This window comes from Cloeon dipterum, chromosome 1 (assembly GCF_949628265.1).
Source record: "Cloeon dipterum chromosome 1, ieCloDipt1.1, whole genome shotgun sequence".
In the NCBI taxonomy this organism is placed as follows: Eukaryota; Metazoa; Arthropoda; class Insecta; order Ephemeroptera; family Baetidae; genus Cloeon; species Cloeon dipterum.
The window spans coordinates 14,122,078-14,140,879 of NC_088786.1; the positions used below are offsets into that span (position 1 = coordinate 14,122,078).

The 18,802-nt window shown below is 37.0% G+C and overlaps 2 protein-coding genes across 2 annotated transcripts; both read right to left on the reverse strand.

The window, feature by feature from the left end:
* Window positions 1–1,544: 1,544 nt before the first annotated feature.
* On the reverse strand, window positions 1,545–4,977 carry LOC135947846 (UDP-glucuronosyltransferase 2C1-like). The gene is given in 6 exon segments (XM_065497213.1): window positions 1,545–2,310; window positions 2,564–2,780; window positions 2,836–3,073; window positions 3,494–3,863; window positions 3,865–4,056; window positions 4,679–4,977. Coding segments are annotated over 6 exon segments (1,632 nt in total). The 3' UTR covers window positions 1,545–1,994.
* Window positions 4,978–8,250: 3,273 nt separating this feature from the next.
* On the reverse strand, window positions 8,251–16,939 carry LOC135942023 (UDP-glucuronosyltransferase 2C1-like). The gene is made up of 6 exons (XM_065487907.1): window positions 16,822–16,939; window positions 12,383–12,733; window positions 10,324–10,903; window positions 9,590–9,827; window positions 9,318–9,534; window positions 8,251–9,088 (listed from the first exon to the last, which is right to left on the reverse strand). The coding sequence occupies exons 2-6, from the start codon at window positions 12,679–12,681 to the stop codon at window positions 8,767–8,769; spliced, it is 1,656 nt and encodes a 551-aa protein (XP_065343979.1). The 5' UTR covers window positions 12,682–12,733; window positions 16,822–16,939; the 3' UTR covers window positions 8,251–8,766.
* Window positions 16,940–18,802: the final 1,863 nt, after the last annotated feature.

The window sequence follows — 18,802 nt, forward strand, 5'->3', positions numbered from 1 at the left end:
TTTACTGTTGGATATAACATCACGGTCTCGAGTGCTTGGACAATCTCGTCAACACTGGAGTCTTTGTCGACCCTGAGGGTATCGTATTGGCGTCATGTAAGTTTCACCGAATATACCGAATATATGTGATAGATAGAGTTATTTTTAGAAAACTGTCTAACACCATTTTATTTCAAATAATCGATCAGATAATATTGAGTTCAAAATGCACACGCAGTAATGAAATTTAAAAAATAGATACGTGCTGATGAATTTAACAAGACAAAATATTTAATTGTATTTGTTTCACATTTGCAAACTTGCAAAGGGACTCGTTGCATCTAGCGCGGGCCTACCGCCCCACTTGTAATTTTTTAGAGCCAAATTTACAGTGAGGAACTATATATATAAATATATATATATGGTAACATCGTATAATAAAAGCTTTCACGAGTGTGCTCCGCATAAATTTTGCATCCGCGTGTGGAAAGAGCCAATGTAGTGTGGGAGGAAGGAATTTTGAGCTTAGAATATTATTTGCAGAGGCAACATTTGCAGAGAGTTATTACTCTCGGACCGTTAAAGAAGGTGGCAATTAATTTCGATATTTAATGGTTTACAGAAGTGTGTCGCACCTATTGACTCTACTGTGCATTATCTACGCTAAACATTAGAAAGGTGTTAAATGTTTGCATTACAGAAAATATGTACGAAAATGCTTCACTGCAAACATCTCAAAAAGTAGGCATACCTTGACCGCTTTATACATGTCGTCTAGAAAGTATGAGCAGCATTAAAAGAGGGTATTAATTTTAATTAATTCTGAACTTTCTTGATTTGGAAGTATTCGTGATGAAATTTCGGTGGTTTTTTTCAAGGCCAAGCTTTTTACGCCAAAAAGTAAGTGTCCATGTCATTCGTTCACTTTGTTTTTGCTTAGTGAGTGTTTGGCAAAATGGAGGGTCACCAACAACCCAGGCAACTTTCAGCAGCAAACACCAATTCTGGTCACTAATTATTGTACCCTAGCTATCCAACAATGGGAATATTGAGACACGATCGCTGTCTCTCAAGAAATAAACCGATACAGTAAACAGTTGTCTGAATCAAACAGTAAATTGCTTGCCCGTGCTAATACTATAATTACCTATTTTCAGAGGTACCATCACATTTACTGCTTCTGTGCTTTTTTATTCATTTTAATATGTAGTTCGTCAGGGTAGCGTAGAAAACACGCATATAGCTCAACCAACACTAAAATTTTAATGTCAAATTTATTATTTCCATTTTCTTGCAAAAAGGAAATTTAAGTTTGTATATTGAGCTATATGAGACGAGTTGTTAATAAAATATGTCTTTCTTACTAGTTGGGTTGCTTAAGAGCCAGCGACAAATTAACCCACGTCATAGCGATAAGTGAGATAAATATTAATAGCTTGCTGTAGAAGTTAATTAGCTGAAAATTGAGTATTTCCATAAAATACAATCTACATGAAAAAATCGTTTAAAAACACTCGTTGAAGAGTTAATTTCACTTTATTCTTTAAATAAAACAAATGATTTTCTATTTACAAATACAAGAAAATAGGAAAGAAGCTGACAATTTTTGAAGCTAAGATGTTAGTTGACAACATCAAAATTTTATTACCATATATATAGCTCAAATATTTTCACACAATATTGTACAAACATATCAAAAATACTTACAAAATCCTTTATTTATAAACGTTCGTTAGTAGATTTATCTAAAAAAAATTAGATCGCACAATCCACTTTGAATAATTTCATTTTAAGCATTAGATTTTCCACAAAGAAAGACGGTATTTTAAAACCATGAATGAGTAATCCTCCTTTAGTAGTTAAATTTCGAAGCCCGAAGACATATTTGTATTACTTAATTAACAATTCATTGAGGAGTTTCGATTACTTTCACTAATCGAGCGATGAAAACAATTATTATCTGGGGCAATTGGGGTCGGAATTTGTCTGAATTAGCGGATGCAAAACGAGTAAATTCAGTGAATCTTCTCATGAAACACTGCGGTGAAAAAGTTAGTCAATTTTATTTGTAAATATTTGAATCGGCGAGAGAGGAATCGAATACATCTTTTGTGGAATACACATTCAAATGCAACTAAAATTATTGTAAGGACAGCAGCTATAACGTCCAGATTGTGCTTCTGAACGAGGTACTGATTGCGAGAGGCTAGCTTAAGGTGTTCCGCGCCTTTCGTTTTCGCTACCATCTCTACGAACCACACCGCTCGCTCCGTCGGACTGGTCATCTGGTTGCGGAATATCTGCTTCAAGAGGTACGATTCGCTAGAAAATCTGAACAGAAATTGAGAAAAATTAAAAAAAAAATCTAAATGAAAAACTGTGAAAATAAAAAGATTCAATATTAATAATAAATTACATTGTCAAAACTCAATATTTTGATTATTTTTATCATTTGAAAATATTTGTGCACTCTTGGCTACAAAAGTGGCCAACTTATTTCTTCTATTCAAACAGTTTTACCAAGCATAGAAGCATCCATTTATTTATTGTATGAATTAAATTTGTGAAATGAAAACCACCATACTTTTGATTTGAGATCACGGTCTGCAGAGTTTTTACGATCTCGTCGACGGTGGAGTCCTTGTCGACCCTTAGTGCGACGCCCCTGTCCACCAACATGGCAGACACGTCGGCCTGGTCGGCGAACACGGGCAGAGTGACCGCTGGCACGCCGTGCCACACCAGCTCCATGGCCCCGTTCATGCCGCAGTGTGTGAAGAAGAGCCGCGTCTTCGGATGGCCTGTCGATTCCGTCATTAAATTTACTGATGCGATTGAAAACTTATTGGATCTCACCTAGAACGTCCTGCTGTGGCACCCAACGTTGAATGCGGACGTTTTCCGGCACTGACGTGTTAGCAGGCAGCTCACCAGCCAGTTTCATGAGCACCTTTTGTGACATTCGCGCAAAAGCAGCCAAAATTTTACGGAGCAGTCTTGGAGGAGCCGCAGGTGCCGTCAGGTCGACAGTAGAACCAAATGAGAAGAGAATAACGCCGTGCTCACCGGAACTCTGCATGAAATCTTCTAGGTCCTTTATAGATAATTTTTTTATTATTATTTTAGTTCGTTTTTAGTAAGTTTAAACAGTATTTTTAGCCAAAACTCTTAGCAGCAACCTTCAATTCGCTGTGGCTGCGGCGATTGCTCCCATATAACCTCTGACAAAGAGTTCAGCTTTAACTATCCGGTGGATAATTGAGCGATTTTCGTCACACTAAACTTTGCACTTTATGGAAAGAAATTACCGGCCATCGCCGCTGCCACAGCGAATTCTAAATTTAAAAGTCATTGATACGTAAGGATTTGCATTTAGGAAAGTTTGCAAGTCAATCATTTCAAACCCGCAGAAAGCGTCATTTCTGTGTTTGTCTTGCTCTCACGTGCTTATGCGAGTTTCCTTTTATTACTAATACATGTTTGGTTAATATATTGATTTAAAGAGCAGTGTTACCTGCGGCAGAGGCTTGGGCTGCCTACACTGCATGCACCCGACGTTGATCACGTTTGGCGGGTACTCCCTGGGGAAGTCGAGACTGAAGTCGTTGTTGGCCAGCACGCCGGACAAGTTGGCCAGCAGCGCCTGCGAGCCGGGCGTGCCGGGCAGGTGCTTCTGCACCACCCAGTCGATCATGACGAAGTGCACGCGCACCATCACGTCGGTCACCAGGTGGTAGAAGAGGTTGACGGCGCGCTGCGCGAAGTTCATGCGGTCCGTGTAGCCGCTCATAAAGCTGGGCAGCGCGCCCGTCGGCGTCGACAGGCCGCCGCTGAACGGCAGCTCGCATCCGTTGAACGCCAGGTTCCAGTAGCCGACCGTAGGCCAACGCAAGGCCGCACTCGTTCGTCAGCAGGTCGGCGATGCTAAGGTCAAAGTGCGAGAGCCTGAGCTTCCTCAACAGCTTCGCGTCTCCAAGCATTCGGTCGCACATTGACGATAGAGTTAGCGCGCCATCCATCGGAATGCGCCACGGCGTAAGACCAGATGTCCACGCACGATCCATCGGCACTTGAAATCTAAAAAAATATTATCACGTCTGGCATCTTGTGCAACAGCTGGTTAAAGTTGCTGCTTGTAGATTCAAAAGAAATTTTTAGTGCGGAAAAAGACAACGAAATACCTAAAAATATCATTTTGAAAAGAGGAAAAATCAATCTGTTAGTTCAGTGTTCTGAGAAAAATATTTGGCTAAATTTTTGTTTGAATGCGATAGATTTCTAGTTCATGCAAAGGTTGGGTGACATTTTTCTCTAGAAACGATAGCAGCGAAGACTTGAAAGCATACTGCTATTTTTACACTTACAGATAAGGGGCCAGGGATCGCATTCAATGCGCCCTCGATCTGCCGATTAAGTTGACTTGATGCATTGTAGATGAAAAAAACACGCAAATATTTATTCAATATTTAATTTTAAGGTTTTTTTAACTTCTGCTCATTGTCAGCTCTTCCCAAGTGCTATGAGCTCATTGGGTTGCAAAGAAACCCAGATTTAAATTTAACTTTCAGCAAAAGTTTGTTTGGTGTTTTCGAACGCGTCAATTTTTAGTAGCAAACATTAAAAAGTGTCATTCAAAATGTTGAGACAGTTTGATTTGGCTCGTTAACAATTGACATAAAAGAATGCGCAATTTTCCTACCTTCCCTCTTTTTCTCTGGTGATCATGGGGAGGCTTCCTTTAGAGTTGTCCAATGTCAAATCGATGTATGTAATGTTCTTGTGGGCTAGCCGAGGGGGCTCCAGGGTGTGTTTGAAATTAAGGAAGGTGACCTTGTGCCCCCTGGCCATTAGGTTGGCGCTTATGTGCTGCAGTTGCATCTCGTGGCTCGCACCACCGATCATGTTGACCACCAAAAAATTAAATGATCCATCAGAAGAACTTAAAAGCTGTAAGAGAACGCCGGAGAGAAAGAGCAAGGAGGCAACCTCTCTAGCCATCTCAATGAATGAGACTATAAGGAATAACCAGCCTGAGAAGACTTTTTATCTGGTGGGGCCGCTTCTCGTTTGATGGAGCAACCTCTTATTTTTTCTGCGCATTACTGTTCGCAAGTAAATATTTTCTCATTTCCTAGAGTAATTGCTAGATTTCCAGATATATGAAAAGAAGTAAAAAATACTTTTAAAGAAATTAACGTCCCACATTCTATCATATTGCCACCGAAATATTATTTGCTGCAAAAACAGTTTTGAAAATTTAGTTTTCCTTTCAACTTTTAGCCTGTGTTGTATTGCACGTCCCTAGTTGCAACTATCCTATTATTTTAAGGAAAAACTAAAAAAATTGTGCATTTCTGTGAAATCAATTCATAATTCGTTCAAATTGTGATTTTCTCCCTAATCAAAGTTAATTTTCACCATTATTAATTTCAATATTTATTTAATTTATAATATTATTTATGTCAGTGGTCACCAATATAATACAAAAAAATTGAAGAAAAGCAAATGTACAGTAAAGCGAACAGGTCATATAATGTTCATGGTATTGCTGGTGAATATAGATGTTCTTTTAATGTGGCGCCTTCCCACCACTACTATTCTAGCAATTAGTTTGCATTTAACCTGTATCACCAGGAGACAGTGTAAAGGTGCGATAACCGCTGCACCCCTGACTGCACCTTCAACCTCGCACGACAGGAGTCTAATCGAAAAATGTTCTCTCCGACTAGGATTGAGATTTCGTGCGATAAATATATAGAGGCGCCACAGTATTATATAAAAACCATTTTTAAGTATTAATTTATATAGATGGCTGCATTTTGCAAAATTTCCTGCTTTCAGTTTATGTTTTGCACTGCTTACCTGCTTTCATAATGTTGGTTCCACGTTATATAGTGCAATCGTGAATAAACACGAATTCAGTGAAAATATAATATAGCTTTTTAATAGAGAGTTAATAATGATAATCATACAAAACATTAGCTTGCTATCAGCACTGCACCATCATATTAACTCCTATGCAGCCCCTGAGGCAATATGCAACTTTCATTTCACCTTTCCTTTAATTAAAAATGCATTATTCAAATTTGAATATATATAAAACTATAGGCACCGATGGCAGACGTATGCACTAGGTCTACAGCTTCCTACTCTCACTTTCCAAGACATACATATATAACGAAGTGCTGCAACCATACAACTCCTATGTCAAGAAAAAGCGGAGAAGGTGGATAGCGGGATTAGATAAAGGTATATAGCCTGTACCGTTTGCTATCACTTGATGGCGCAACGATGCTACATACAAAGCCATAAAAAGCATTGTATTCAATAGGCTTTAGAAATAGACAATTCTGCATGCCAATCGACAGCTTTTTTACATGGCTTTTGATAAATTATCTTTGAAACTTTCACAAGGCATCAAATTCGATAGCAAAAGGGGCATTTCCAGATCCAGAATAGAAAGTTCTAATGCTTAAAGCATTGATGATATGTCAGCAAAGCCCCTGAAGCTCAATAAAATCCGTGCAAAATTAGTTGGCTAATGCATAACAGAAAAAATGAATTTACCGTTTGGAAAATTCATTTGGATTATTTGTAGGCATGTGGAATGTGAAGAAATGAGCGAGGGCAGCTGTTTTGGCAAGTTGTAGCATTAAAAGTTTGCATAAACGATTTAATGAACTCTTTGATCTAAAAGTTTCTCCTACTGCCTTCTTATGGCACAGAAACTATTTTCCGTATTTACCATGAATGTTTTTGAAACATTGAAGCGAGTCAAAGCACGATATTTAATGAAAGTGCTACACCGGTATCTCAAAATACATTTGATCCCGTTACGTATATGAACTAGTGGCCAAAGACTTGAACTCTTATGTTACTGATTTAAAAGGGAAATATGATCTCCCTGAGACTGATACACTTATAAGAAGTTTTGTGACACAAAAATTAAAAATAGACTTTTGATTTGTGATGAATTTCAGGAGACAGAAACAATGTTAAATGGGAATTAGAGGGTACCGAATTTTGAGGATAAACATGTATTTACTCGATTTGCATGACATGGACATCAATATTTGTTATGTTTCAATCATATGTATCTTTATGAACCCCAAGATATTTTTAATTGTAGATTTTGTGGTGAACGGTGTGAAAATCAGTGAAAATGATCATATTTTGAAATGTCCAACAAAAAGAATTAGTTAAAGAGAAGCAGCAAAGAGTTGTAAAAATTGATAATTACAAATTATTGTAGGAATAGTATGTTGCTCGCATAACTCATAATATTATTAAGTTCATTCATTAATTTATTTGTTCCACTTGCTATTCTCTGAAATATGTATAATCTTTTGATTAATTTGAGGCTATATATTGAACAGTTAATTGGGCAAACAAATCCAATAGACTAGCCAGCTTATCCTCAAACCTACAAAATTCATCTTACTTATATCAGTTCCTTTTTTGTTTTAGCTAGTGCCTTATTCATGTGGTTTTAAATTACCGCTGCCTATGAGCTATGAGCATCGTGGCGCCGCTGCTAATTACCTTTATTGTGCTGCTGCTGATGATTTCTTCTGCTGTCTCTTCACTTTAGGCCAACTTCATTTTATTTTCTGCCACTAAAATTTCCACTAATAATGTTTCTTTCGTTGGTTTGCTCAGAAAATTCGGATTCTGGTGCCACTAACGTCTTTTGACCACACAAGGAATGTGTGAAACTCCAAGATTTTGAGATTGTAAAGACCTTCAGTGAACACCTAATTTGTATAGGGATAACGTATTGCTTATTTACTCGTCTTAGCTGCTCCACGGAACAGAAACATTCTTTTGAACAAGATCTCCTTATTTTTCAGAATAAAGCGATTGGTCGCAAATGTTTCAAAATATTTCAAAATGTATATGCAAATCAATTAAAATAAAGCTTGTGGAGTGGTGCAAATTTTTTCGTGCATAAAAAACCAAACACTTTTTTTGCTCTTTGCATTCTGCATTTTCATATCAGATATTAACAATTATTACTAAATATTATCAATTAAAATTAGAAATTTGAGTTCTAGCTGTCGTAGTCTCAATCAGTTGTGTTGTTTTCCAGTACATTTGTGTAAATATATATATATTTTTTCTTTTGATATATCTTGCTACGGTTTCACTATTCAGGTGTATTTTTAACGAACAGGACTCGATTAATATTCGGCTCCCTTAGTACTTCTAATGACATCTCTAGGTTAAATTTCAATAAATTTCATCCTGAGGCGTTCAAAGCGAAAATTATATTTGAAATTGCGAAACCACAACATCAGAAAGTAAAGCATCACAATATTACGGCACAGAGAAATCTGAAATATTTTTATTGTAATAAACGGGAATATGTGTTCTAAAATCGTTCATGTAAAACTACTTAAATAGGGCCACAAAATGTTTCACATTATGAATGATCAATCTAACTTTTAAAACAAATAACAATATTTGAAATTGAATTAAATGTTACAGGTGATGATAAAAAGCTTTGAATATTTACAAGGGAACCAAGATCAAATATCGAGATTAAATATAAATTCTAAGAGACTTGAGCAATTTCAATGACATTATTCTGTCTTAAATATTATTTACACAGTTTTTTTCCTATTAAACTTCAAGTATTTTCCAGTCATAAAATCACACATTCTAATGTACTAATTTAACAACTCAATCAATAAAAATAAAGTTCACCAAATATTGTACAAATTGAGCGAACGCAATAATTAGAGTATTTAAAATAAAATATGACGAGATTTATTTCAAAAGAGTAATTCAGTGGATCTTTTCATGAAACGCTGCTGTGAATAAGTTAAAAATTTTAGTTTTTAAATACTTCAATGGGCGAGATAGATGTCGAATACCACTTTTGCGGGACACTAAAAGACACTCAAATGTGACCAATAAAATTGAGATGACGACAGCAATCACGTCCAGATTGTGCTTTTGCACGAGGTTTTGCGTGCGAGAAGCAAGTTTCAGGTGTTCCGCGCCTTTTGTGTTGGCAACCATCTCCACAAACCACACTGCCCGTTCTATTGGGCTATTCATCTGGTTGCGGAATATTTGCCTCAAGCGATGAGCTTCATGTGAAAATCTAAAAAAACAAACAAGTTCAGAAAAATGCTCAAAATTCTAAACACTCATTTTTTGGAAAAAAAACCTTTTGCCACATATTCCGTATATGTTTCATATGATCATGTTCAAAAACGTACAAGTAGTGCAAGCTGTTCTTTTCGATTATAAATTTATATTAAAAATATTAAAAATTTAGTCCAAGTTCAATACCGATTCAATTAGGGAATAAATACGAAAACTTGATTTACTTTTGATCCAAAGTCACAGTCTCGAGTGCTCTAAAGATCTCGTCGACGGTGGAGTCCTTGTCGACCCTTAGTGCGACGCCCCTGTCCACCAACATGGCAGACACGTCGGCCTGGTCGGCGAACACGGGCAGAGTGACCGCTGGCACGCCGTGCCACACCAGCTCCATGGCCCCGTTCATGCCGCAGTGTGTGAAGAAGAGCCGCGTCTTCGGATGGCCTGTCGATTCCGTCATTAAATTTACTGATGCGATTGAAAACTTATTGGATCTCACCTAGAACGTCCTGCTGTGGCACCCAACGTTGAATGCGGACGTTTTCCGGCACTGACGTGTTAGCAGGCAGCTCACCAGCCAGTTTCATGAGCACCTTTTGTGGCATTCGCGCAAAAGCAGCCAAAATTTTACGGAGCAGTCTGGGAGGAGCCGCAGGTGCCGCCAGGTCGACAGTAGAACCAAATGAGAAGAGAATAACGCCGTGCTCACCGGAACTCTGCATAAAATCTTCTAGGTCCTATTTCAACAATTTTGCTAAATAATATTACCTCAAAATCTGACTAACAATTATTAAATAATAAAAAAGCCTCAAATTTGGTGCTTGCGACGTTGGATTTTATACTTTTAATTTTTAATTTAGAAACGATAAAATAATCAGAAAGGAATAAATGCAATATATTGAATATTAGTGAAATAAATCTTATACTAACATATTCATTCAAAACATTCCTTTTCAAATCAATATTCTTCAAATATTTAAGAAAACAGTTATTAAATTAGAGCAATTTGAAATGACTTACAGATTAATTTTGATCAAAGTAGTAAGCGGCAGTGAATTCATAATTACCACAAACAATAATTTTATTGATGACCATAACTTTTTAATTTTAGCCGTATTAACAGACTCAAAGCTTGACGTGACGTCTTTCTTGCTTCTTTCGCTGACAAAAAAGCAATTTTACATTGGAAAAGCATGAACATTTTTTTATTATTTAATTAAATAGCAGCGTTACCTGCGGCAGAGGCTTGGGCTGCCTACACTGCATGCACCCGACGTTGACCACGTTTGGCGGGTACTCCCTGGGGAAGTCGAGACTGAAGTCGTTGTTGGCCAGCACGCCGGACAAGTTGGCCAGCAGCGCCTGCGAGCCGGGCGTGCCGGGCAGGTGCTTCTGCACCACCCAGTCGATCATGACGAAGTGCACGCGCACCATCACGTCGGTCACCAGGTGGTAGAAGAGGTTGACGGCGCGCTGCGCGAAGTTCATGCGGTCCGTGTAGCCGCTCATAAAGCTGGGCAGCGCGCCCGTCGGCGTCGACAGGCCGCCGCTGAACGGCAGCTCGCATCCGTTGAACGCCAGGTTCCAGTAGCCGACCGTAGGTACGCCGAGGCTGCTCGCCAACGCAAGGCCGCACTCGTTCGTCAGCAGGTCGGCGATGCTAAGGTCAAAGTGCGAGAGCCTGAGCTGCCTCAGCAGTTGCGTATCACCCAACAGTCGGTCGCACATGGAGTAAAACGTGAATGCACCTTCCATAGGCGTGCGCCACGGCTTGAGGCCGTTTGTCCATACGTGGTCCATCGGTATCTTAAATCTGTTGAACGAAGAAAAAATTGGGATAGTAAATTTTGTTAAATCAAAAATTTAAAATACAAATTACTTCAACAATTTAATTTCAAATAAAATGTTTGATATTTGATGACGTATGATTTACTAGATTTAACATTTGAAGAAACGTGTCATTCAATTCCACTCTTATTAAAAACGACTTTAAATTACCGAACCATAAATAGATTAATATCAAGAAACTTTTAGGCAGGCCCTACGATAAAACGAACAACTCGCGAAAAATCCTTTTCCCAATAACGTCGCGAACGATTCATTGGAGGAAGTCCAGTCCAGATAAGGTCAAGCTTTTTTTATTCTAATATGTAGGTTATTTTTCGTGCCTTCAATAAAAAAGTGATTTATATTTATCCTCAACATTTTGGCCTGGCATAATCCGTGTTATTTATCATCTGGAGCTTTGAATGTATATTCGTTCAAAATAATTTGTGTCAAAGCTTCCTCTATTCATCTATGTATTGCCAGAGAAGTGATAATTTACGATTATCTCATATATTTATAGACTGTAAAATATGGAAATTAGTGACTGTTATTTGTACCGCTAATACAGCTAATTCTCAAGACATCGAAAGTGTTTACCCGACCCATTTCTGCATTTAGTGACGAGCTCAACGGAATTTGCTGAACGCTTGTAGAATATTCTATGCAAATACATCGAAGAGAAAATAACAAATACCTTTCCAATGAAAGTATTAGTGATAGTAAAATTGTATATCCAAAACTAACTCTGCTAATTAACAAATAAGTACAACCCATTAGAACCTTTTGTTCATTGCTGACTACGCTACTGACGTTTTTACGAACAAATGTTCCGGAGTAAAATGTATACTACCTAAAATTGCCTTTGACGCATCGGTAGAGTGTAGGGAAAAATACAATAAAAATGACTTAGCAGCTTAGAGAACATAAATTCAGACAAACCACGTTCTATTGTGGGGAATCTTATTGTTAGAGAAAATTTTATTACAGGTAATGAACTACTATATAGTAAGGTCTGTGGGGCTGAAAAAGCTAAGTGTATAGAGCGACAACAAGTGAATTTATTTTGTCTGCAATTATTGCATTTTTTGCCATACTTTTTTGTAAATATTGGAGTAGTAATTTAATAGTATTATTAATTATTTTCATTTAATTCCAATTTTTCTCTCATTCTTATTAAAAGTTGCATAACGCCAGCAATTTGCGATTTTGGCTCTTCTTTCTTGGAAAATATTTTAATGACTTACTAGGAGTAACATAATTAAAATTAATGGAAAGAAATCTATTGATGCTGAGCAAAACTGGTTCCTCATAAAGAGACAGAGCTATCAACCAAGGTGTTAATTGAGGCACTTCTAGTTTTATGATTCACAAGCCTTTTTTCATTGTAAGTTTACTAATTCCGATGGAGAAGGGACTTTCGCAAAAAGAATTTAACAGCCCTGCGAGCCACCCGATTTTCACTCACCTTCCTTCTTTCTCCTGAGTCATCATGGGTACGCGTCCGTCCGAGTTGTCCACAGTGAGGGCGATGTACGTGACGTTCTCGTGAATTAGAGGCGGCGGCTCATGAGTGTATTTGAATTTGATGAATGTGACCCTGTGGCCCCGGGCGATGAGGTTGGAGCCCAGGTGCTGCAGTTGCATCTCGTGGCTTGCGCCGCCGAACATGATGAGCACTAAAAAGCTGAGAGAGGCCTCGGAGGAGCGCGCCAGCATCATCACAGCACTTGCCAAGCCGAGTAACAATGCAAACGCTCTGGCCATCTCGGAAAATGAGTCTAACAGCAAACGTGGTTGCGGTTCCGATGGTTCGCCCCTGGAATAGGAAATCATTCAGTTTCGTTTCGGGCCATAGCAAAATTAGATTCCAAGTGATTTTATTGCGGATCAGCAGAGCAACTATGCTCCACACCTCCCCACATTCAGAACACAACAGATAAAAATACAAATTTTTTTTATTTAACAGAGGGAATTAAGAAAATCAGTTAGTAAGTTCAGTTTTTGGCAAGGAAAATTTGCCTCACTTTTTGTTTGAATGCACTAGAGTTCTGGTTCATGCACAGATTCGGTTACAGGTTATTCCACAGACGATAGCACACTACTTGGAAGCACTGCTCAGGCACTGTTACACTTACAAAGTGGGCCAGAAGTCGCATTCGATGCGCCCGCGACCTGCCCAGCAGATCGACATCATGCATCGTCGTTACAAATATTCGGGACTGTCATTATACAAAATTTTATGAGTCTGGAATAGTACATGTAGTTTGCGTCTATCAGTAACATTAAATATTTGAAATTTTTTGTACAGTGGGGAAAGCCGCTGCCCACGTTTCACGCAATAAATATACCGAATGAGTTGATTTTGAAATAATTGCAGCCTATTGATATCAATTATTATGCGAGTTGCTCAATGCACTGCTAGCAGCTGCGACGGTTCGAAACCACCGCGATGCATTTAATTCTTCCTTTCCATCTCTCTTTTCTGAGAAAGTTGCGTCTGTGTAATTATAAGTGTTGCTGTGCATAATGGGCTTCCCGAAACCTTGGCGAGACGAAAATAAGTCGTGGGCCCTGCTGCACTGGGCGGGAACGTTTTCAATGGAAATAATCAAAGATTGCCTGCAGGCTTGCACTCTCGTTGTTGCCTGAAAGTATCTTTACGAACTTTAATGCCAAAATCACGTAATTTGGGACACCGCGTGAGCAAATAATTTGTTAATTTTTACTCTAATTTTCTTCCTTGAACACTAATAGTGGTCTCAAATTGACATAATTATAGGCTTTCTCTTGACGAATCAGGAAAAATATGTGAAAATAAAATACTTTTTCACCAACAATATTTCACCAGATAGTGAGTTTGAGGCAAATTTGAAGGAAAAATAGTTACGAATTTTAACAATTTTCTGTTAACTTGTATTAAGCTTTTAAGTGCTAATTTGGATTATGATATTATGACTTATTTTGGATAGGAAAAACATGAACTGAATTTTCAGCAATCCCTATTGTATCATTCCTCTGGCAGGATAAGTCATCTGCAACTGGCAATGAACCTACAGTTTATCAATAGATATTTGATTTACTCTGCTCCTTTTATTCATTTAAAATATACGAAATAATATCGATATTTTAAAAAAAATTGTGGGCCATTTAAACACTTTTCACATTAAGGACATAAAGAAATTTTTCTACGATTGTTGGGTTTAAAAATTATGCATTTGTGGTTAATCCCTTGCTTTTGAAAATGACAATTTGCTACACCAACATGTGATTCGCGGTATCAAACTTCAGTATTCAATGAAAATAAAATGTATCCAAAGAGAAAAACGGCCGAAAGTAAATATTTTGCCAAATCACTTTTGAAGCCCGTTGCTTTTGATCTCCATGGAGATAAAATTATTGCTTTTCATGCAGAATACTCAGTTGCTTCTGTGAGAAGAAAGCCCACATACCTTTTTCTAATAAACAGAGGCAACATCTGTCTATCAAGTGTTTTTCTTTTTTCCAAACTTCGTAGTCGATATTTTTAAGTTTAACGTCGTTGGTAAAAAAGAACCAGATAATTACCTCCACTGAGAACAATTTGGAACCACGTAATTAAAAATTAGAAAACCAATCAATCTTTTTTGTGTTACTTCACTCTCATTAGTGTTAGTTTTCCCAACATATATCCAAGCTTTATTGATTTTTCTGGAAGTCTTAGAAATGAATATATATAACAATAGGAAAACTATTTACTTTCTTATTACATCTTTGACGGAGTTTATTTTAGATTTTGATTCGTATTAATTATGCAAGATGAAATGCTTAAATAAAATGTACGCACTCAGAAATTATTAAAGGTACATCAACGAGGTAACATGCATTGGTAAAAAATCCACTTTTACGTGTTAAGCGCATAAGGAAGCATATTAGAGCGCGTTAGGTAATTTCAGATATTGTTTTTAAAGAGTGAAAGCAATATAAGTGGAAGGTGAGAGAGCATTTTCTTCGAATAAAGAAGTAAAAGCCATCAAAAGGAGCGTCTTCTCTTAATCAGGAAAGACACGACTTTTCGTATTAGAGTAAATAGAAGAGACAAAGCAATTTTTAAATTTTACAACTTTCCATACTCACAGTCGGCATTGATAAAATTAAATATATGAAAGTAATATATAATGTAAATAATTAATGTATTCTCTTGGTTAGCTATTTGAAGCAGTGTGCTGCTTCTTTTATTGATAATAAATTAAATTAACCAAAAATTTCATTGAGACTTATAATCTAAACTGAATATTTCTTGTTATTTGTGTTTTGTGTTCGACGTACCTTCCTTGCGAAACATATTGCGAAAAAATTTATCGCCGTAATTCAAAGCTAACCGAGTTACTAGACAGTGTATACACGTGCAGCGGAACAAATTTATTATTCAACTCATCTATGTTGAGGTAGGTCGAAACACGGCCGCACCTATACTCTTGCTGCCGTTAGAGGAAAGAAAAAATAATCTTAGGAGAGGAAAGTATTTTTGGGATTACGCTCTCTCTTCTCTCGATGTGCGGGTAATTTTTACGTGGGATTAATTAAACTTTTAATTAAAAGGGTTTCCGCCTGCTGCGGCCGAGAGACGTTTCCAAGGGCGGAAAAGCGGACAATATGCGTAGAAGTATGTAAATGCAAGCGCGTTTTAAAAGCAAAAGCATCCGAGAGAGCTCATCTCTTAAGAAGATTCTGGCGTTTGATAAGCGACGAGATGTAATTTTGGACTAAAGGTTTGGGTATGTTCGAGCAGCGGAAGCAAAGGGTTCTCATTCTGCTCTCGTCAGATAAACAAGCGAGATAATTTTAACAAACTTGTTGGCCATACGAACCGAAGGCTTAATACGCGTCTTCCCTCTTGAACGCATTTTGTATTTCCAACACGGTCGCTGTATAGAAGCTGTTTGGTCGCCACGCACTAGAACACCCGCACACGCAACTCAATTCTTTACATCTTTGCTTTCTCAAAACTAAATTGCATATACCCACAGTGCTATAAACAGTGCTTTATATAGATTTAAATTCTTAAAATATGCCATCCCAGTTCAAAATTATTGTGACAATCAAAAATATTATTTCTCATAATTACACTACTAAATTTAATACAAAAAGTGCGAAATTTTGCACGTAGAAGAGACGATAATGATAATTAATGACAAAGACGTTTTGTTAAAATTTAATTCAGTCGATTTTTCATCAGGGATCACTGATAAAAAGTAATAAATTTTGGAAGAGTACGATAGCTTCTTTGAGCTTAATGATTTAAATATTTTAGGTTCACAAAATACCTAAAATTCATTTGGAAATTAATAGTTCTGCGGGATAAAATGATTCCATCTTAAAGATAATGATGATTTATTGATGTTTTGGATATCATATATTTAATATGTCATGTTACTAAAAATAGAGCTGCAAAATAGTCGCGATCGTTCAGAAGGAGCAGAGCACTCTAAAAGTTATATAATTAGTGTGCAGCCTGAATCTAAATCTTTGAGCTAGATAATTTGTTTATTACGGGCCGGCCAATTTGAGTATCCCATCGAGTTAAACATAACCCTTGAGTCCAACACTACTACACTTTTACTACAACCAGAGAAGGAGGAAAAACGTAAAGCTAATAAATAGATTATAGTAATGCCAAGGAAAGAACCTGCATATAACGTTCGACTGAATTTGTTCACGCACTATGGTGCTCTTAATATTTATGAACAATCAAGGTGGTTGGTTGAGCGCTGACTGTGAGTAAGAGCAAAATTTTATCTTATATCTATTAAACATGTCAGTAAACAAATAATTAAGATAAATTGTAATAAACAAGAAAGTTTTAAAATAATTTTAATGCGATATTTCTTTCCAGAATAGTCGATATTTGGAAAAAAATAACCTTACCTGTGAGAGCAGAGCAAATAGAGTCCCTGAGAGATGTGCTTATTGCCGCAGATGTGTGTCTTCTTAGTGCTTTTTAAATTTCACCGAGCGCTCTTTGTGTTATGGTGCATTTTTAATCCCCACCTCTCACCTGCATTGATAAATATTTTCTGGTTTGGGGGTATATTTTTGTGCGTGGACCGTTATTAGCACAGTCGCGGAATTTCTCCTTCCACTCAAGCCACTCATTAAGGCCACTTTTGGTCTCCTGCAATTTGGAAATTAGGAAAATTAGCGTCTTATTTCCGTTTTCAAAACATAATTTCTCCTCTCAACCTGACGTAATCTTTTTGTAATGAAAACGAGAATTGATTTTATATTCAGCGTGACATCGGTATTCTCAGAAACACCGTATTTGAGATTTGAGATTATTGTATTATTGACGAGGTTTTTGCCTGCGTACAGTGTAAATGCACTTGGCTGACTGTCGATGGTGTTAACTTGACCATTAAAACTGTCTCTACTTGAATTATTTGCAAGAAATGAATGACAGTCAATGCTTTGCGATGATTTCACAAATGAAACTCACTTTCCTATTGTGAACAAAGGTTTACGAATTTTCCATCAGCGTGAGGCGCTGGCCATGGATTCTTAGAAGTAGGGAGTTGTCGATGACGGCGGAGCAGAACGCATTTTGCCTGACAGATGCACAAAACATAATTTACGGATGTTGTGTGAAAGCAGGTCATTGCATAACTTGTAAAAATTATATATTACGTAAATCACAGGCAATAGGCAAAAATTTTTCTTGATTTCTTACACTTCAGTGTTCCCAAATCACACCGGTGGAAAATTTTGGGTGCTAAATTTCCTAAGTGCATTTTGCGCAGTAAGCTGGTCAATATCAATATGATATTTTATGCCTAAGTCATTATTTTCACCATATGGAGAAATGCATCACATGCATTTTTCTAAAATAAAAAATCTCTAGTTATGAGTAGAATTACTATTCTTATGCACGAATTAATGGGTTTTCAAAAATTTCGTTTTCTCGAACGTCCTTTAAATTACACCAATAATAACTTATGTTTTTAGTATGTATATTTAAGAAGCAAAAATGCAAAGATATGAATTTGAACTTATAATTGGAGTAATGTTCGAGTGTTAGTTTTGTTGTTTTAAAATCAACAGCCAATTTTGCAACCACTATGACTTGTTCGTAATAAAAACCAACCGCGCCGGACAATCCCGCGCTATGATCTTGCCGTTGTAACGATGGTTCAAATTTGGGTTACGAGGCGAGAGTTTAAGTTCTCCTAAGTTCCTTGCATTAATTTTCTACAGATTCAAAGTCATCAACCAATGTTATGCTTTTCTGCTGCGTCTAAAATCGTATACGCAGTTGATTTGACGTTTAAGATACGTCTTACAATTAGGAGGCATTTGACCTCAACCTGCAGCACGTTCATCATCTAAAAACTCTTATAATGGAAGCGAAAGTCACTACGACTTTCTTTAAAGTAAACTGAAACTCGAGACATGATCAAAATTAACATCCATTTATTAAAATGCAAAGATGCTAAGAGTAAAGGTTGTACAGGTAAAATACATTTTAAGTAATCTTACATGTCAGAATAAGGTACATTTCTTGCAAAATTTCCACAAACACCTCAAACATAATGCGACTGATATTTTTGTATATTCAAACAAACCCAAAATCATATTAAATTTAAATTCAATTGTTATTTAACTATTTTTTAAGATTGTTTTAAATTAATTTGAAATGTTAGAATATTTTAGCTCCATGGACTTAAACGTAGCCTCTGAAAATTGAGAAAAGCCAAATTTGAAGAACGTTGTACATTTTGAATTATTTCATTTTCCTGCCATCTCCAGTGTCACGTTTTTTGCAGGAGATATTTGAAAATTCAAGTGAAAACTAAAAGTAAAGCAATTTGCAACAGTGATGACGTCCAGATTGCGCCTCTGGACGAAATATTGA

Excerpts from the sequence above, each read along its gene's own strand:
- LOC135942023 (XM_065487907.1), bottom strand. The coding sequence starts at position 12,681 with ATGGCCAGAGCGTTTGCATTGTTACTCGGCTTGGCAAGTGCTGTGATG. Across the intron at positions 9,535-9,589 it reads GCCACAGCAGGACGTTCTAG|GCCATCCGAAGACGCGGCTC; the intron begins GTGAGATCCAAT and ends CGGAATCGACAG. Across the intron at positions 9,089-9,317 it reads ACTGTGACTTTGGATCAAAA|ATTTTCACATGAAGCTCATC; the intron begins GTAAATCAAGTT and ends TTGTTTTTTTAG.